Raw genomic sequence first — 19,531 nt, 5'->3', positions numbered from 1 at the left:
GAACCCCCTTCCCTCGCCCGAATGGAGATCGGGGACAAAGTCGGTTTGGCATGCCGAGCAAGGAAAGACTTATTTAAGCCCTTCCACGTCTCTGGATCGGAGGAGTTCTTCTTTACTTACCTGGTCTCACCGCTTACCGGCTGAGTACAGATGTCTCCGGCTGCAGGGGAAGAGGGCATTGGCTTTCACTGCTGCACCCGCTGCCTTTCAGCTGCTTCAGCAGCTAAGTCCACGCCGGGAACCGGCTACCGGACCAAGGCACACATCTGAGGGATCTCTGAAATCGCCTCAGGAATTCTCAACTGAGGGAGGAGGGGACCCTTAGGTATCACCGCAAGAGACCAGGACTCGATCTTATTTTTTTAAAGTGAAGGTAAAAATTTCTTTGTGCTGCAATCCCGCTAACACCATGCTAGTGTGGGGGTAGCGTCTGTATCTGCTAGGAGATGGAGAGATACTGAAGAGCTGAGGTCACCGCAGGGGAATATCTAAGGTGATGTCAGCTTTGAAACCTGACTCCGTCTCCCATCTGCTAGCAGAGGAACACATTACCCACTGGTCCTGAGTCTATCTGGCTACTAGCTAGGAAAAGGATTGTTTATCCTTTCAAATAATAAAACAAGGGGACACTCCATGAAACTAACCACCAGCAGATTCAAAACAAATTGTAGAAAGTACTTTTTCAGTCTGCACACTTTCAGTGGAATCTGTTCCTAGAGGAAGTGATCAAGGCGACTAGTATAGCAAGTTTTTAAAGATTTTGGACAAGTTCCTGGAGGTAAAGTCTTTAACACATTATTAGCCAGGTAGACTAGAAAGCTATTGATATCCCTGGAAGTGAGTAACAGGATTTAGATCTACTTTATGGGATCTGCCAGGGACTTGAGACTGGATTGGCCACGATCAGAAACGTGATGTTGGACTCAAAGATCTGTCTCACCATACATGGCAAGTTTTAATTTCTTGTATTGAGTATTTTGCTTCCACTGGGTTGTGAGAGAATTTGAAAACCACTATGCTAGAAGATCTAAAATTCTTTTTCTTTTTGAATGCATCAGTCTAGGGTATAATACTGAATGTAAACTCCCAGATACATATAACATAATACTTGTTTTATGGACTTGTATCTGTCATATAGTAGAGGCATCTCTGTGGATAATATACAAGCTTTTTTTAAATAACAAGAACACCTTTAAAAGTGGCCACTTCCTCAGATTACATGTTCAGAGACATATAAAATTGGAGCACTGCAGACAACTGGGATTTTTGGAGCTAATTTATCAGATTTTGCTTAGGCAGCAGAATACACTGTAAGCTAATCAAGATAGAACAGCAAAGGAGGTCCTTTGTACCTAAGAAAATGGTTGGAGAATATTCAGATACAGATTGATAAAATCAGGGGATCTTTGCTGTTTAAAGTAGATATGAAATTAAAGAAACTGGTAACCAACACAACCAAGGAAACAGTTAACTGTTAACTCTTACTAACCTAAGTGGTGGGTGGGTAACTGAGCGTTCAGAGCAATTATTTTTCAAGATGCAGTATAAAGACAAGCGCATGAAGGTATTGGGGAACCTCTTCCACATTTCTACAATAGTGGCAGAATAGTGTATTTAGAGGCTTTGAACATCAGGTTAATGGGTTTTGGACAGTTATGGATGTTCTCTAGGGGTTTTCAAAAAGCAAATAGGTTTATTTGCTTTTTGGATACTTAACCATTTTTTCATCACCAGTATCAAGGAAATGTATCACAGATCTACTAGACAAGGCTATAAGTAAGTGACAGAACAAGGAAAAGGTGTATGCAATCCTATTTCTAGAGCCCAGATGTTCAGGGCAGTATTGAATGTGAAATATGTTGAACAGTTTTTAAAGAGTCATCATTTCAGGATGGAGTTTTTAAATATTGTAAAGATCAGGATACAAAGAGCGGGGTTTCCTAATTATAATAGAGAAGAGCATCATACAATTTTTTTTCAATCCAACGTCACATTTTTAATAGCTTACTACTTAGTCATTGTTATCTCCCAGAATACTCACAAAAGTAGATTTTTTGGAACAGCAGTAGTGAGACAATTACCACAGAGAGTTTGGGGAGCACACTTTCGAGCCCAAAGGAAATCTGTCCCTATTGATGAACCAGTTGGAAATGAGAACAGCTTTCAGACAGTATTTACAAATGACGTCACTAAGGATATTTAGTGGCAGCTCTAGTCCAGTTTCCTCCTAAGATAGTGTTCCCCACTCAGTATGCCTTCAGACCTGATCAGAAATGCCACCACTGCCGCCTGCAGAGGTCCATATCAGTACCTGGGCTCTGCTCGCAGCATATTGCAGCAAAAGGAGACCCCCAACAGTAGCTCTTAAATGTGTAGGAGATGGTTTCAGAGAACCTGTAATCATGCATGCCTCTTCTAGCTACAGCATGAGCTCCAGAATATGGTAATTAATAGGCAGCATACAGAGCATGAATAACTGGACCCTGCTTTGTGCAGCACACACAGTGCCACCTCGTCTTCTTGAGCCCTTCCAATCTGTCTTATCCCGGGTAGAGTGTGCATTGAGTAAACGGCGAGTTAAAATAATACAACTATGTGGTTCCCATGACGTGGACTACTGATTAGGGGTCCTCTTCTGAATGAATGGACTTTTATAAGTTACATGATTGAAAGTGACAGCTCTTTACTGTTGCCTTTGTTTTGTGAGAGCTTCGTTAGTTCCAAGTCCAGCAAGACTGAGACTTTTGACCTCTGTTTTTAGAGGGAGCTCATGGGTTCTGAATTGTATTTTCAAATTGGGAAACTATCTGTTTGTGTGTTGTATCCAGAGAGTCTCCATTTTATTGGGATTCAGATGAAGCTTGTTGTTAGTCCATTCTTGGATGGCTCAGACACACATACTAAGCTTTTTTAATGACTGTTGATGGGTCCAGGTCCATAAGTAGTACAAGCTGGACCTTTTCCACATAGATATAAGCTTTTATATCAAAAGTTTGGATCATCTGTAATAGGGGTTGGAAGTGATGGAATAGAGCCCTGGGGTTCCCCATGGGTCACGGTCCAGGATGCCTGTTCAGCATGCCAACAAGGTTTCACAAAATGTACAGATTGTTGCCTGTGAGGAGGTAAACGGGGTAAGAATCTTGCCACTTAGGGCTGGCCTCTTAGTCATGATAGCACACTGCATGTACTTTTGTAAAATACGTATAGAATGCATGCAGTTTCCTGCATTAAAGTGTGTGCAGAGAGGTGGTATTTTAGAAATTGTGCAGCTCTTATGTACGCATGTGCTTTGTGAAATGTTAGGGAAGTAACCATTTCCTTAACTCTGGTATATTTGTGTCTAGTCTTTTCTTACCCTGCTTCTTTTGTAATTTTGGATCTCGACCCATTGATTTAATGTCTAGACCACCCACTCAGAAACATTTCTACCTTCTTGATATGATCACTTCACCCTAAGAGCTTGGACTCCATGATTTTGTGCTGTTTAGTTAGCTTGTGAAAGGAAGCTCTAGCCACTGTTGCTACCCAAGCTGGCAGCACAGCACATGTACTCATCTAACAGGATTGTATAGGTGCTTGATATGTAGCACTGCAGAAAGCTTAAAACATAAAAAAAAATAAAGAAATGTATAGCTATAGGCAGCCCATAAGGAAATTAGACAACACATTACTCACTGTGAGCATGCAGTTTGACGGCCTTAGCATTTATTTTATTTAAATCATTTATAAATCTCTCAAAGCGATCTACATGTCAGCAAATCACATGAACTTTTATTTTTAATCTTATTGCAAACATGAGGCACAAGCAAACCCACATAAAAACAGAAAATGCAAATAAACATTTAAAAAAAAAATCTGAAATGAAATAAATGCACCCAATGAATTGGTAGTAACCCTCATCTTCTCAGTATAATACCACTTTAGTTTCTGATTTAGGATTACTATAGTAAATGTAGATATTTTTGACACAGGCTTATCATCCAAAGATATATGGCCTATGGTACAAAGTTCCTTTTTTTCAGGTTGCAAATGCTTTGCAACCTGAAACCATTTCTGGAGCCTGGTGACTTTCGCAATGTACTGCAGGCCTTAATCTTAACATACCTGGATTATTCTGTTTATCTAAGATTGCCAGTTCCCACTATTCATGCTTTACAGGTTTTTCAGAATTCAAATGCCTGTATTCTTACAGGTACCTGTCGATTTGATCACAGTACTCCTATCCTCCGCTTCGCATTAGCCACTGATTAAATGGAAAATCTTTGAAGATACTATCTTTGATCCATAAGAGACTAAATAATTACGCTTCATTAAATGCTAGCTCGCTGCTGCAGATTTACAGATCCAAAAGAACTTTGAGGTCATCCAGACAATGTCTGTTATATGTTCCCTAGATCTGATCTGTTAGATTGGCAAAATCTAGCGACTTTGTTAGCTGTCTGAGGATCCTTCCTGTGGAACAGTCTTCCAGAAAACTTAGGGAAGGAGAACTGCTTTAAAACATTTAAGCAGAAGTTGAAAACCTACTTCTTCAGGCAAGCCTTTCTGTGAAACCATTGACGCTATTTGCTGGCTGCTTCGAGATAATGAATGGTCATCAGGATTTTTGTTTGAGTTCTTTTAGTCTTGTTTTCATTTTTAATTCTGGATATTGAGTTGTAAGCTGCTTAGAAGCGTGGATAACGTGACCTATAAATATTTAAATTATAAAAAATACAAAAAAGTATTAGCAAGAGCATTCTGTTGGCAATAAACTTCTCAACATTCACAGGTTAGAGATTCTCTGAGAGAATTAGAGATTATCTGAGTTTACAGATAAGACTACCAAACACCTACAGTTGTGTGCAAAATGTTATGCACCCCTGGTCAAATTGTATGTTTCAATAAATCTCTAAGTGAAAAGAAGCTGACACAGCCTCTACATGGTGCAAAATTAAACATAATATAGATGAATCCAAAGATGAAGATAGTTCAATAACTACAATAGCTGAGAACTACCAAGTACAAAAGTAGGTAAAGACCTTCATCTGAACAGGTAAGTCGGAGCATTTTAGAGCATTGTAACTTTGCTCAATAGTTACTCCCGCCACTCTTGTGCTATATGAATTCTCTAATCTGTCTCATGATTTATTTTTTATTAATTTTTAAAAATGCAAGTAAAAGAGCAATTTATAGTCAAATATTGCAAGTAGAAGTAGGGAACGTATCTTGTGCAAGATTCACCCAGTCATCCACAGTGTTCTTTAATATCAAGCAAAACCTGACAGTGTACATTTGGATTGCTTCATCAGAGGCTAGATACATATCTTAGTTGCTTGTAGTTTGTTACTGTGATTTCCTATTCAGAAGTGGGGTAATGCCTGAATAGGAAGTCACAGTAACTAACCGCAAGCAACTAAGATATATATACCTAGCCCCTGATGAAGCCATCGAAAAGTTAGTGGACTGTGAGTATCAGGGCTGAGGGAGATGTTGGTCTCTTCCAAAAAAGCTATGTCAATGCTTCCTGACCTCATTGTCCCCCATTCTAGACTCCACAGGTATGAACAACCAGGAATCTACTAGAAACGACTCATGGCATTGCCATACGATTGACCTGTGCCTTGGCCTTCCATTTTATTTTATTTTTTTACCCATCTTTAAAGTAAAAAAAAGAAATAGAATGGAAAAGCCAAGGCACAGGTCAATCGTAGGAATTCACTCAAGTGCATCTGCTCAGGTGGATGCCATCTTGGAACTCCCTTTTATTTACGGTACTTATTTTAACAGATTGAAATAATAAAAACAGTGCATATAGCATGTATAGAAGTTTGGACACTTTTTTTTTTTTTTTTTCCCAGTTGATTCATTACTACTTAAGAACATTAAGGCCCAAAAAGTCAATTGATTTGTTAGGCCTTTGATTAGGTGACCTCAATGTCGTGGTTGACCATATACTCTGATCCTTCTAACCTCTCGGATTCTGATTGTTCTGTCATTCATTAACCATGGGCTCCTCTAAACAGCTGTGTGAGCATTTGAAAATACATTCTTACTAAGGATATTAGTTGACTATATTTTTTTCATTAGCAAAGTAACCAGTTCACACAGAGATGGTAGTGATTTTACAGGAAAATCTTTCTGGCCATAAATGCAGCCTCTATGCTGCCTTAGCTTTAGAGTCTCCCAATTAAAGTGACTGATGTAATAAAATGGCAGTTAAATTTTACCTCTAGTTTTTTTTACTTGGGCAATAAAAATTGAGTTAACTCCCGATGCAGTAAGTTAATGATGATGCTTTGAGCAGTTTAAAAAAAAAAGCATGCTGACCCAAACACATGCACATAAAATATGATTTTATGGCCAGGGACCCTTCTTTTTTTTTTTTCCATTTTTATTACTTTTGCTGGGAATTTCAGTGTTTATTATAACAAGAACAAAAATGGTAGAAAGTGGGGGGGGGGGGAAAAAAGGACCTATTTTCTGTGTAAAAATGTTTTGTTCTTGTTGCAATAAATATGGATAGATTTCCAGTACAAAAAACCCCCTGAATCTGTGCATAAAAGATGCGTGAGCGTTCGCGGGTAAAACTGCACAGCCTGGCACACCTTATTACATCTGAGCCAGTGGAATCCAAGTAGCTTCTGATTGAATGAGAAGCTCAGGAGGTGGAGGAAGCTGCATGGCTTAAGAAGTATTACTGGTTGTAACTTAATAGTGATTTACTTTCAAAAAAATAAAAAAAAGGCAGCCTTAAGCTGATTTACTTTGCTTTTTTTCTTTTATATATATATAAGCACATATACAGAAGCAATAGGCAATAAAAGAATGTGGAAATCTTGGCAGTACAAATACTACTAAACACTGCTACAAGAATACAATAAGAAATAGTATGGTCTCAAAAGACAAATGAATAGTCATGACATATTACAATCACGCAGGAGACCGCCCGGGATGAAACCGGGAAGCGCCGAAGACAAGGTAAGGTAGAAATCTTCTGCTTGAATCCGGTCTCCGAGGATCGAGGAGGAGCACAGGTCACCGACCAGGACCAGTGCCACCATGTTGATCCGCCCTAGCAGGGCTAGGCCCCGGCTATTTCCAAGGGTCTACCCATGTGGAGACCATCCAAGGGGGTCGCCATATTGCCCGCGTGCTCGCCGTCGCCATCTTGGACCTATTCACTGCGCCGTCCGCCGTTCGGCCCGAGCGCACAAAACCAAGTTAGGCACACAAAGCACTTGTGCGCATAGACTTACACGCACATAAAACCTTGTGCGCATAAGTTGCACGCATAGAGCCGGGCGCATATCTACGGCTAGACGCACAGCTGCGCGCACAACTCACACGCTCGTCTTAAGCGCACCGGAGCGCATAAGAGTTTACGCGCAGACAGCCATGGCACCGCCAGAAACAGGGATAAAGGTTCAAGGCCTCTGCCCAGCATGCCACATCAGAGCCACACAAAGTGAGGAGGCCGCCCTGTGCATGTAGGGTGAGGAGGCCCTGGGAGATCCAGTTCAGGGCCAGGCCCACCCAGGACCGAGTACTAGCTCCTGAGGGGGTACCCCGGACCTAGCAGATCCCAGTGGGACCTCCCCACAGATGGGGACCCCCAGGGAACTAGCGCCCCTCAGCTTGGACCCAGTGTCGACGACATGGTTGGAGTTCTTCAAGGGGATTCACGCCTTTGTTCAAATGCAAACTGAACCTCTGGCTGATTAGGCACAGGCTTCCACTACCCAGAAGCCCCACTTATGGGGACACGGACATCTCTGAAGAGGAAGCCGAGCCCTGCTATCGATGGGGAAAAAGTATGTTTGCTTACCGTAAATGGTGTTTCCGTAGATAGCAGGATGAATTAGCCATGCTGACCCACCCACCTCCCTGAACAGTTGACTCTGCATTACGACCACGCTTTCTTAATCACAGACTGAGGAGAGTCTATTCCAGTGCGGGAACTCATGCGCAGCCTCAGAGCAAAGCTCTGACATCACTTAGAAGCTCCGCCTCCCGAGCCTGATTAGCAGTTCCCATGACAGCATGGCTAATTCATCCTGCTATCTACGGAAACACCGTTTACGGTAAGCAAACTTGCTTTTCTCTTAGGTGTAATTTCAAGCTTGCTTTAATCACCTTAAAAATATAGGGGTAGATTTTATAAACTTGTGTGCGCATGTTATAAAATCGGGGGTCGACGCGTGCAAGGGGGTGCACAATTGTGCAACTTGCGCACACCAACACCCACGGCCTTCCCTTGTTCCCGCCTAGGCTGCTCCAATTTAGGATCGGCCTGGAAGGGACCTTCCCAACCCCCTATTCCTAATCTAGGCCCCCCCCACCAAAAATTTTTACCTGCTGCTCTTGCCTAGGGGCAGGCGCAGGTTGTGCGTGCTGGCACATGATCCTCCAACACAGCGGCAAATGGCCACTGTGCCGGAGGCCTCTGGCCCCGCCCCAGACCGCTCCGCCCCTTTCCCAAAGCCCCGGGACTTAAACGTGCGTTGCTGGGCCTTCCTAAAATAGGCCCGGCATGCATAGACTTTTTAAAAATCTGGCCCATAATATTTCTTAAGGAAATAGGATGTAAACTTTTAAGACAAGTATTTGCCTCCAGTGTGGGCTTACAGAGCTCATTTAGTACAGACAAAAAACTGTCAAATGTCTGTAGAGATTTTTTTTTATAATTTTCTGTTTTGTTCAGAAAAGGAAGTGATTGCTTATTAGGCAACTATTACTAGATGTTGATTGGTTTTATCTCCCAAGATATGCTTCTTTGGTTCTCAAAAGATAAAATATTTATTTTTTAAAAAAGCTTTTCCAATAGCAAAAATGACAATATTGTCATGTTGGATAGCACCCTAGACTAAATGTAATGCAGTGGAACTGGATATTGCACAAATTGTTGGGTTTTTTTTTTTTCGGTTTTTTTTTTAATATTTAGCAGCAAAAAATTTGGTGAAAAGAAATATACATTTTAGAGGTTTGGCATCTTTATATTTATTGCCTTACCTGCTTCAGCAAGAGGTTTATTGTTTAATCTGCAAGGGTGTTGATATATTTTTTTTTTAGTTCAACTGTACAAATATCTAATTGTGAATTTAGGAGATAATAGGATATTCTATAATATTTTTATGTTAAAATGAGTAACGCTGAATTGATTAGATGATATTATGAAAACAATTTTAAAAATGTAAATGTATTGGATCCATGTTCCATAATGAGTGAATAAACAGGTTTTGAATTAAAATTGTATTTTGTGTGTATTTCTGTCTCTTATCAAAGAGGGAGGACAGTGCAGAAACATAGCAGTAGACCGAACTGTCAACTCTGTTCTTGCTCTGGCAGGTTTGCCTCACCTTGGATGGGTACTTCTCCTCCATGCTGGAGGCAGGAATGGTTCCATGGAACTGGAGAATGGGACAGGAATAGGGAGATGCTTATAAATTACAGACCCATTCGCCTCACCTCAGTGGTGCATACATTTTAATGGAGGCACTACTAAAGGAAGGGATCGTGAAGTATCTTGAATCCATGGGATGCAAGATCCAAGGCAGAGATTTTGTTTGGTCAGATTTGTCTGTTTGGTGTATGTGGGATGTGATGTACTTGGATTTCAGCAAAGCGTTGGATACTGCTCTACATCAAAGGCTCATAAATTAAATGGAGCATGTATTGTGAGTCCCCAAGCTAATGGACTGGATTAGTATCAGGTTGAGGAATAGACAACAGATGGTAAGTAGAATTTACTCTGAGGAAAGAATAGTAATGAGTGGAGTGCTTTGGGGATCAGTCTTGGGGGCCAGTTCTGTTCAAAACCACTGAGAAATGTTGCAGAGGGGTTACAAAAAGTTTCTCTTTTATAGAAGACCCTATGATCTGCAACAGAGTGGGTATACCTGAGTGGTGAAGAAGTTGATGATGAAGATTCAGTGCAAAATCAAGCATTTGGAATGCAGAAATGGATTGGAGCAAGATTCTCCGGGTTAATGCACATCAGTGAGACCTTCATGTGATCATATCTCTTCTCCCTCCACTCATCGGGAAAGCCATTTTGATTACTGGCAGCCGACGGCCCTTTGCCCTTACTATGTCACAGGGGCTACCGCCGCCATTGGTCAACCCCAGTGACATAGTGAGGGCAAAGGGCCGTCGGCGCCATTTTGACTACTGGCAGCCGACAGCCCAAGTCCAGGAGATCGCTCCCGGACCCCCGCTGGACCACCAGGGACTTTTGGCAGGTCTTGGGGGGGGGGGTCAGGAGGGTGGGGGTTGTAGTAAATTAATTTTGGAGGTCTTGAGGGGCATCAGGAGGGTGGGGGATTTTGTTAGATTTTTACTTTTTTATTAAAGATTTGTCTGCGAGCCAGATGCAGCCATCAAAAGAGCCATATCTGGCTCCTGAGCCATAGGTTCCTGACCCCTGCCATATATCAAATTCAAGTTCAAAAATAGGTTTTTTCTGTTAAAGGCAAAATTCCATTATGTGATTTTTTTATTATTTTTTTTTCTGTATCATGTATCATGAGTGTTTTATGTAAAATTGAGCTATAATGGTAGAGTATAGCATAGCTACTGCACTTAAATTTGCATTACTGGGCAGTCTAGGCAGACCCTAACAAATCTGATCAGTTTCTGTGGTTGGCCAGGGATGTGCACTAGATGTAGTATACTTGGATTTTAGTAAGGCCTTTGACACAGTTCCGTTTTAGGAAATTTATGAACTTAGTATGGGCATTAAAGTGACTGGGTTAGAAACTGGTTGAGTGGGAAGCAACAAAGGGTGGTGGTGGTGGTAAATGGAGTCCACTCCAAGGGAAGAGGTGTTACCAGTGCCGTGCTGCAGAGATCTGCCCTTGGACCAGTTCTTTTCAACATTTTCATGAGTAATGGTGTGGAATGATTGTCAGGAAACGTTTGCCCTTTTGCAAATGATATCAAACTTTGTAACAGGATGGACAACCCAAAAGATGATGTAAACATGAAGAAGAATCTAGCAAAGACTCGAAGAGAGGTCTAGCATCTGGCAACTAAGATTTAGTGCTAAAAAATGCAATCATGTACTTGGGCTGAAAAATCCCACAGAAGCAATACATATAGGGGATGAATTTCTTGTAAGCATGAACGAAGAGTTGGATCCGAGGCTGATCATATCTGATTATCTTAAGGTGGCCAAACAGGAGGACAAGTTGACAGCAAAAGCCAGAAAGATGCTTGGGTGCATAGAGAGCAATGGCCAGCAGAATAGCAGGTGATTATTGCTCCCTCTATAAGTCCCTAGTGACACCTCATTTGGAATAATGTGCACAGTACTGGAGACTATATGGCCTAAAGGATATACACTGAATGGAGTCAGTCTAGATGGTGGCTATCAAAATAGTCAATGGTCTTTGTTCTAAAATGTATGGATCAAATTTAAAAACTCATGTTATCAATATTATTCATAGTCTAGTAATGGAGCAATGAAAAAATCATTGAAAGGCAGGCACTCTGAAGCCTTTTTCCTAAGATGCTGGCCACCAAAAGTGATGGACTTTGGAGCAATAAGTCTATTCTGTTCCCTGATGCAGCTATCGGAGTGAAACGAGGGCCCCTCTGGAATAGTTTTATAACAGAGAAACATGGATTTTTGAGAGATCTTTCACTGTGGTATTACAAACTTATACTACATGTAGAAAAAATGAGAATATATGTAGATTTTTAAAATGTTTATTTTTTTATTATACTTTGGACATAAGCATCACATTAAAAAAAAAAAAAATAGAAGGAAACAGGTTTTTCAACGTACGACATTTGGAAACTGTTGTGTATAGACTCTTTCCATCTGAGGCAGTCTGAAGTCTGTCTTTAATGATTTTTCAGTGGGTTTTTTTTTTTTTTTTTAATTGCTTGCCATTATTAGACTCTGTGAATAATATTGATAAAGTGACATTTTGAACTAAAACATATGGGGAAGACAAAGATCTAAATGTGTGCCCAAGAGGAAATGTGGGATAAGGAAGGTATGATGGAGACATTTAAATATCTCAAGCACAGGAGGCGAGCTTCTTTCAGTGGAAAGGAAGTTCTAAAACAAGGGGTCATGGGATGAGCGTGCGAGGGGGTAGACTCAGGAGTAATCTAAGGAAGTATTTCTTTATGGAGAGGGTTGTAGATGCATGGAACAGGAGGTGATGGAGACGAGGACAGTGTCTGTCTGGATTCAAGAAAGCGTGGGATAAACAATTTCCGAGGGACTGGTAGGAATTGTAAAGTTGAATAATCGGTGTGCTCTCTTTCTGCTCTCATGATTCTAAAGCACTGCCAATATGTACACTGGGAGCAGAAGATGGCTTTCATTTGTTGAAAGAAGAAGCTCTGAAATGAAAAATATTTATAAATGTGTAGATATCTCTCCTCCGTTCATGATTTTTGCTGTGAGGTTGATTATGAAACAGTTCGTCTGACTCAATGTGCTTCTATTGGATGGAAAAATTTGTGTGATGTGATTTTTATACTTTCAGTAGTGATACCTGACGTGTCTGGCTGCAGGATGTATGGTTGGATATGTCGGGCCCTTTAAGCCTCCTTGTAGTCTGTATGTTATGTCATGTAAGTGAGCATGCTAAAGGGTGACAGTGCTTTCGTGCATCCTTTGAAAACATTTTAAAATAAAACTGTTTACTGAAGCTCTGGTAGAAAGTTGGAATGAGATCTCCTTCTGCCCACACCCCGTCCAATATATACAGTCACCATGTTGACCTAGCAAACTTTTTATTGAGATTCTCTGGTCTGTTACATAACTCAGTTTTGATGCCACTATTTGCTTCTCATCATGGTGCTCAAGTCGTGTACACATGGGGTGAAGCAAAGAACAAGGCTCACGCTTGTAGTTTACAGACGTTTTAAGATGTGGAATTCTTGGAAATGCAAACAGCGTGTTAGGGAACATGACTGATTTTTATTAAACAAATTCTATCAGTAATACATTGTATACTTAAGCCAGAACTGCAGTTCTACATTTTTAAACTGAAATTTAGGGAACTGCTTTTGACACTTGTGTTGAATTTGCTTACAGAATCGCACTGTGAAACCTGGTGTGGAGAAGAACTAGACATTTCTTAGACAATGGGTAAGTGTTACCACTGCCTGTTTTTTGTTTGTTTTTGTTTCTTTTGCCTCTACCTCAGAGGACCCTTTGTTGTGGGATGATTTCTGTCAGTTTACAGGTCAAGGACTGAAAACTCCAGTATCCTGTGCCTCAGCTGGGAGCTAGCTCTCCAAAGGCAGTTACCTCACTCCAGATAGGAGACCTGGCCCCTTGTCTAGTACTTCGGCCTTCTTAGAGTCCTAGGGATTCTTTAGAAAAGGATTTTGCCCAAAGCTGCAAAAATGTTTATGAAAACTTTGATTTTTTTTTTTACTAGACTTCTCATTTGCTGTGCAAAAGTCACTTAACTGAAAACAGAAGTAAGTATTGTGTGAAAAATAGGCAGTGGTTAGCAGGGAAGAAGACATCAAGATACTTTTGCCTGTGTTTTTCAGGAAGTTTGTAAAGTAAATGTAGAACGTATTGGAGCAAAAAAAAAAAAACTCTAGCTTTGCCTTGGGGCTTTCCCATTGTACATATTGGGATATTTACACTGATCTTCAGCACTTTTGTTTGCACCATAGCAAACATTTGATAGAGCTGCCCTTTTGTGGCTGCTACTCTCATGGAGGCAACATTTGTCTTGCTCTTCAGACACAAGGAGGGTTATTTTCAGATATCCTGCGTAACTTACGCTGCAAATATGCATATAAGTTACACGGTTGTCAAAGCAGACTCGTATTCATAAGTCTCCTTTGAAAATTATTTCAGCAAATCTACCCCTCGCACAAAAATTATCCCTGCTATTTGGCATGCAGACAATTTTCTTGCAAACTTACACACATGGTCAAGTTTTGCAAAATATGCATGCATGTTCTAACCCTGCCTCAACTCCGCCCCCCCAGATTGCCTCTGCTCAGTCGGGATAAGTTTATGCGTGAGCAGACTTATGTACATAAGTTTATCTGCATATCAGGTGGGCAGTTTTGTAAAAGGCCACTTCTGTGTGTAAAATACTGCTTTACATGCAGAAGTCATTTTTGAAAATTACCCCCATAATTCTCTTACATTTAGTGCCCTCCCTTGGGGTCGGTATTTTCAAGTACTCATTGTTTCTCCTTTTATGGAGAACTTTGGTTGAGTTAGGAATTCAAAGGTTGTGCCAGCTTCTCTTCATGTAGAGATTAATTGAAACATACAGTTTCACCAGAGGCGCTTAAATATTTGCATATGTCGGTGTGTGTGTATGTATAATACAAGCTTTTGTTGGGTACTTCCCTATTAGTTTCTGACAAAAGAGTTTTCTGTTTTGAAAAGAGAAGCTGTACAGAGAAGGGGATTTTAATCTTGGTTCATGGCATACAGGTCATGTGTCATTTCATTAGTCTTTAAGGGTGTAGACCTTATCTTAACGTTTTCTTTAGATACAGCTTTCACTGCACTGATCTGGTGTTCTTGACGGAGTACACAGAGTAATACCCTGCTGCTTTTCTTGCCAGGATTTTTTGCTTCACATTTCTGTTCTCCCTTTCCATCATAATCTACATTCTTCCCTTCTCCTTCTCTGTAGCTTCTCTTACATACGGTGGATCTTCTTGTGCTCAAAGTTCTGGCAGTAGCCTTGATCCTTTTTTTTTCTCTCTCTCTCTCCCTCTTCCTTCATCCATTTGCTCTGTCACCTCTCTGTTAACCCGTTTTGCTCTCTCTTCCTCTTGTTCCTCCCCTGCTTTGCTCAGTTTCCATTCCCCTAAGAGGTTCTCACTCTCTCTCCTTCCCTTTTCTGCTGTTTTTTTAGAACAGTACTGCTTTTCATCATGAGAAGCATAAGAGGGCAGCAGGAAGCTCTCATCTCAGGCAGTGCTGCTTCCACCTCCTCCCACAGCTCATTGGTTAGGTGCACCAATGCTGATGATCATTAGGCTGCCAGAGGAGAGAGGCGGCAGGAGCAGCAATGCCTGAGGGAAGTGCTTCGTACCTCTCACTGCAGCTACTCATGCTGAAATGCTGGAACAGTACTGAAAAACACCAACTTTGAATTTCCAGTCATCAATAATGAGCTGATGACTGGAAATGTTGTGCCCTGCTCAGCTTATCTAAAGACAGCATAGCATTTTAAAAGTACAGTGTTAATGCTCTGAATATCCTTTCTTTTCAGATGGAGAAGAGAGAACATATGGTGGGTGTGAGGGCCCTGATGCTATGTACGTTAAATTGATTTCGTCAGATGGCCATGAGTTTATTGTCAAGCGGGAACATGCACTAACATCAGGAACAATAAAAGCAATGCTGAGTGGCCCAGGTAAAAAAAAACTCTTCTGATGCTCCTTTTTTTTTATCCTAGTCTTTTAGTCACATTTCTCCTTTAAAATTAGCACTTGCTTTCCAAATGCCACACTCCATGTGGCCTAAAAAGACCAGTTAGGAAATTTGGTTAAGATGGTGTCATTCTAGGCCATGAAGTTGCCCTCTTCCCAGTCACACAAAGCCCTTCTAGTGGTTTGCTTATCCTTTAAGTGCTGTGCTAACCCATTTTCTATCTGTTAATTGTTATTACTCTAGTTCTTCCGCATCAAGACTATAGCACAAGAATCAGGTCAAGCACTCTTCAGCCGGGGTCTTTGGGCAGTCTACTGTGGTATAGTTTGACAGCAGCTACAGGAGTAGCAATGTGTTCAGTGACTTTACTCACTGCAGTGATGCCAAAAAATGGGGGGTGGAGGGCAGATTTGTGCAACAAGTGAACTTTTGTTTTAAGAAAACACTTGTTAAGCAACCTTGCTGTCTCTGAAGAAAAGCAGTTCACCTTCACAAAACGGGGGACTTCTTAGCTAAGGATTGTCTTCAACAAAAAGGAGAGAGTATGACAGTTAACAGGCAAAAATTATTTTTTTGTTGGGGATCCCCGTTTTCTTTATTTTTAAGAATGAAGACCACCCTTCTTTGGGTGATTTTTAATCATTAAAGCGATAAATAAGTGGTGATAAATAAAAGAAAATAAACCCCAAATCAGGAAAAGTGGGACCTAGGACTGAGAGGGAGTTAGGCTTTGCCTCTCAAAAAAGACAGAGAATGGACCTAGTATCCCAGCAGGAAAGTGTCCTCCCAATGTGATGTGAATGTATGGACCGACTTCCATGTTACAACCTTGTAAATCTCATCAAGGGCGATACGTTAGATTGGTAACTGACTTTATCAAGGCCCTAACCTTGTGGGACTTGACATGCTTTTTTTTTTTAATAGTCAATTACATGGAAATTTTAATTTTTTTTAATCTATATTATGACTTTTGTGACATTTCAAAGCTAAAAGAGGTCTATAAAGGAGTATCGTGGAATGAGTTAAAGTTAATTGGTTGTTTACACTTTTCAAAAGGTACAAAGACAAGGGGACACACAATGAAGTTAAGTGTATCACCCAGTAACTAATAAAAAAAAATTGTTTTTTTACTCGGTGCATAATTAAGCTCTGGAATTTGTTGCCAGAGGATGTGGTGAAAGCTGTTAGTGTAGCCGTGTTTAAAAAAAAAAAAAAAAAAAGGTTTGGATAAATTCCTAGAGGGAAAGTCCATAAACCATTATTAAGGTGGAGTTGTTTCCCTGGGATAAGCAGCTTGGAATCTATCTACCCTTGGGATCCTGCCAGGTATTTGTGACCTGGATTGGCCACTGTTGGAAACAGAATACTGGGCTTGATGGACCTTTGGTCTGACCTAGTATGGTAAGTCTTATGATTACTTTTGGATATATGCACTGTTAGAGGGCATTAGGCTCAGACCACATCCAGTTAAGGAAATGTATACAAACTCCTAGTAAGTTGCAATGATAGCTAAATGTTTGTGAAAATCTGCAGAGCCAATGCAAGGTCAAAAGGCAGTACATGATACTGGAGGTGTAGTGCTGCTGTTAGAAATCTGAGACCTCCTGTAATTTGAGTGTATATCCATGAACGTGGGTTTCCTTGAGGTCCAGTGACCATAACCAGTTCTCTCTGTTTAAATGTGGAAGAGCAGTGTACAAGAAAATCATCATCTTGAACTTGTCTCTTTTCAGGAATTTATTGAAGGACCTGGGGTATAGGATGAGTCTTAATCTTTTAGTTTTTTGGGGATCAGAAAGTATTTTGAGTAAAATCCCTGCCCCCCCACCCCCTTCAGTGGCACGGTTGTTGCTACTTTGGCCAGCTGCCTGGGATAGGTCCTGATTTTTTAAATAGTTCAGCTCTTTTGGATAGGCATTTTGGAGGGATCTTGAGGATCCAATTGTCTAATGTTATAATGGGCCAACAGTTTGCTAAAAATGTCAGCTTTGGCTCCATCCCCACCCCCTGCTCCCTCAACTAGGAGGTCTTCCAAAACAGATACTGGAACACTGGCTGTTTTCTTGGTTTTGACTGGATGGTAGTATGAGGCTTGAAGCTCTTATCTCGGTGGTGAAGTCTTGAGCACTTTTGTTTAGGGCAAGAAGATCCCTGGTAGCATTTCTTCTGCGTAAGACTGTTTATTCAGGAGATTATGTTGATAACCTTCAGAATGCTAAAGTTTGCATGGATATAGGGATGGAAGGTATAACACTTGGATGCGAGTCTTTTATGAGATTTGCTGCTTCCTTGACCATATTTCTGAAGAATTGTCTGCTGTGACACACATTAGCAAGCCTTTCCTGCATGTCTTCACAAAAGCTTGAGGCTGTCAGCCATGAGTCTGTGGGTATTAATGGCCATTGCAGAGGCTCTTGATGCCATTTCAAAAACATAGATTGTCTGAAGCAATCAGATGTTTCTCACATTCCTTGACTCTCTCTGTAAGGACTCGAAATTCATTTTGTTTCTCTTATTTTTATTAAGTTTCCAGACATAGTAATTCAAGAAATACTTGAACAGAAACCAAACAAACATTACAGCAAATCTTTAACAAAAATAAGCAATCTAGGAAATAAAACTGTATGACCTGTATATAGATTACAATTGAGTGAGCATAAATATAAAAAACAATTATTAAGAAACTTTCACCAAAATCAATAAACTGACCTTAACCCTACTTTATGGAATAGCTTCCTTATCCTGCAGAAATATTTCTAACTACTCGGGATCAAAGAAAATAAATGTAGAACCAGACAATTTAATACGACGTTAGCAAGGAAAGCGTCATTGAAAAGCAGCACCCAATTCCAGAACTCTTTCTTTTCTGAAGGAATAATTTCTGCCTAGACTCTGTAGATTTAGTCACACCAGGAAAAATACCCAGTCTCTTCCCCCGAAAAAGACTTCTCTTGAAACCTAAACAAAAGCTTAAGAGCATGATCTTTATCAGCCTCCAAAAGTAAAAGAAACCAGAAGAGTAGCACTGGAACACCCTCTCTCAGAAAACCTGATGGAATCTAATAAATGGTCCCCTTCTGTTGAAGATACTACTTCAGCTGAAGGATTTCCCTCTATCCCCCTCTGTGAAAGAGATATAATAAGAACTTCAGAGGGGGATACCTTTTAGAATATCAAACAAATCCCCCAGAAGAGACAAAAAAAATATAAGGAAAATGTATAAAATGCAAATAGTCTCCTAGCAAGATTATCCCTATTATCTAATTTCATGCAGTATCTCATTATCTCTAATCAAAGCGAGGGAAGAGTTCTATAATGTGATAATTTTATTCTCCCATAGTCTGAATCCTCTCTTGATCAGAAACTTTAAAGGAACAATCATATTGAACATTTTAATGTCTCAAAAGAAATCCTAGCCTTACCAATCCTGCCAGATAGACTTCTTCAGTGCAGTAATAACTGTCCTTAGAGTGCTTACTCGTTAGTGAAGTTAGAGATACATTTCCTAAAGATCCAGGGGCAACACCGAAAGAGGAGTCTTTGGAAACCAAGCTATTACAAACAGCACCAATTCCAGCTTGAGCGCAAAACCCTTGATTCATTCCAGGACAAGAAGGCCCCACAAGAGCTGCATTCTTCTCGCCCCCTAAAGAAGGAGACAGTCTAGTGTTAGGGCTGAGAGAGATACCTAAATCAGGGGGAGCAGAAGGAGACCCCTCAAGCTCACCACTCCCTGACACTGGCAAACCAGTAGGGAAAAAGGTATCTAACTTTCATGGTCATTTATCAAAATGCATTATGGCGATAACGCACGCAATAAGTATCACAACATTTGGTGTGAATGTAAATTTTACAAATTTTTTTTCAAAGGGGTGGGATTGGGGGGGTTTGGGCAGGATCAATGAAAATGAGGGGCATTATCGCAGCATGCGATAGTGTAACGCAAGCTATCGCATGTTTAATGCTGGAAATAACCTTTTTTCTTGGCGTTAAGCTGCGCATGGGGAGAGTGGCATGGAGAGAGCCTCTAGGGTGGCACACACAGTAGCTGTTTATACTGCTATAGGAGGGCCAGCTAGTAACTTGAGATGAGGATTTGGAGGTGGTCTAGGGTTTTTGGAGCCAGTTCTACATGCAGAGTGAGACGTACAAACAACACAGTAG

The 19,531-nt window shown here is 40.7% G+C and overlaps 1 protein-coding gene across 2 annotated transcripts in view; it reads left to right on the top strand.

Moving 5' to 3' along the window:
• Positions 1-19,531, top strand: part of ELOC (elongin C) — a 37,429-nt gene that overhangs the window by 13,955 nt on the left and 3,943 nt on the right. Inside the window, exons 1-3 of one of the 2 annotated variants that reach the window (XM_029591492.1) lie at positions 11,151-11,233; positions 13,040-13,093; positions 15,207-15,350. In XM_029591492.1, coding sequence (XP_029447352.1) covers positions 13,090-13,093; positions 15,207-15,350 — 148 coding nt within the window. In that variant the 5' untranslated portion in view covers positions 11,151-11,233; positions 13,040-13,089. Of the gene's footprint in view, positions 1-11,150; positions 11,234-13,039; positions 13,094-15,206; positions 15,351-19,531 lie in introns of those variants that run through there. The other variant, XM_029591490.1, reaches the window with a different exon arrangement.

The sequence above is a fragment of the Rhinatrema bivittatum genome, chromosome 2 (genome assembly GCF_901001135.1).
Source record: "Rhinatrema bivittatum chromosome 2, aRhiBiv1.1, whole genome shotgun sequence".
Taxonomy (NCBI): Eukaryota; Metazoa; Chordata; class Amphibia; order Gymnophiona; family Rhinatrematidae; genus Rhinatrema; species Rhinatrema bivittatum.
Note: the sequence above shows the minus strand (reverse complement) of the source record. Positions and strands in the feature narration are given on the sequence as shown.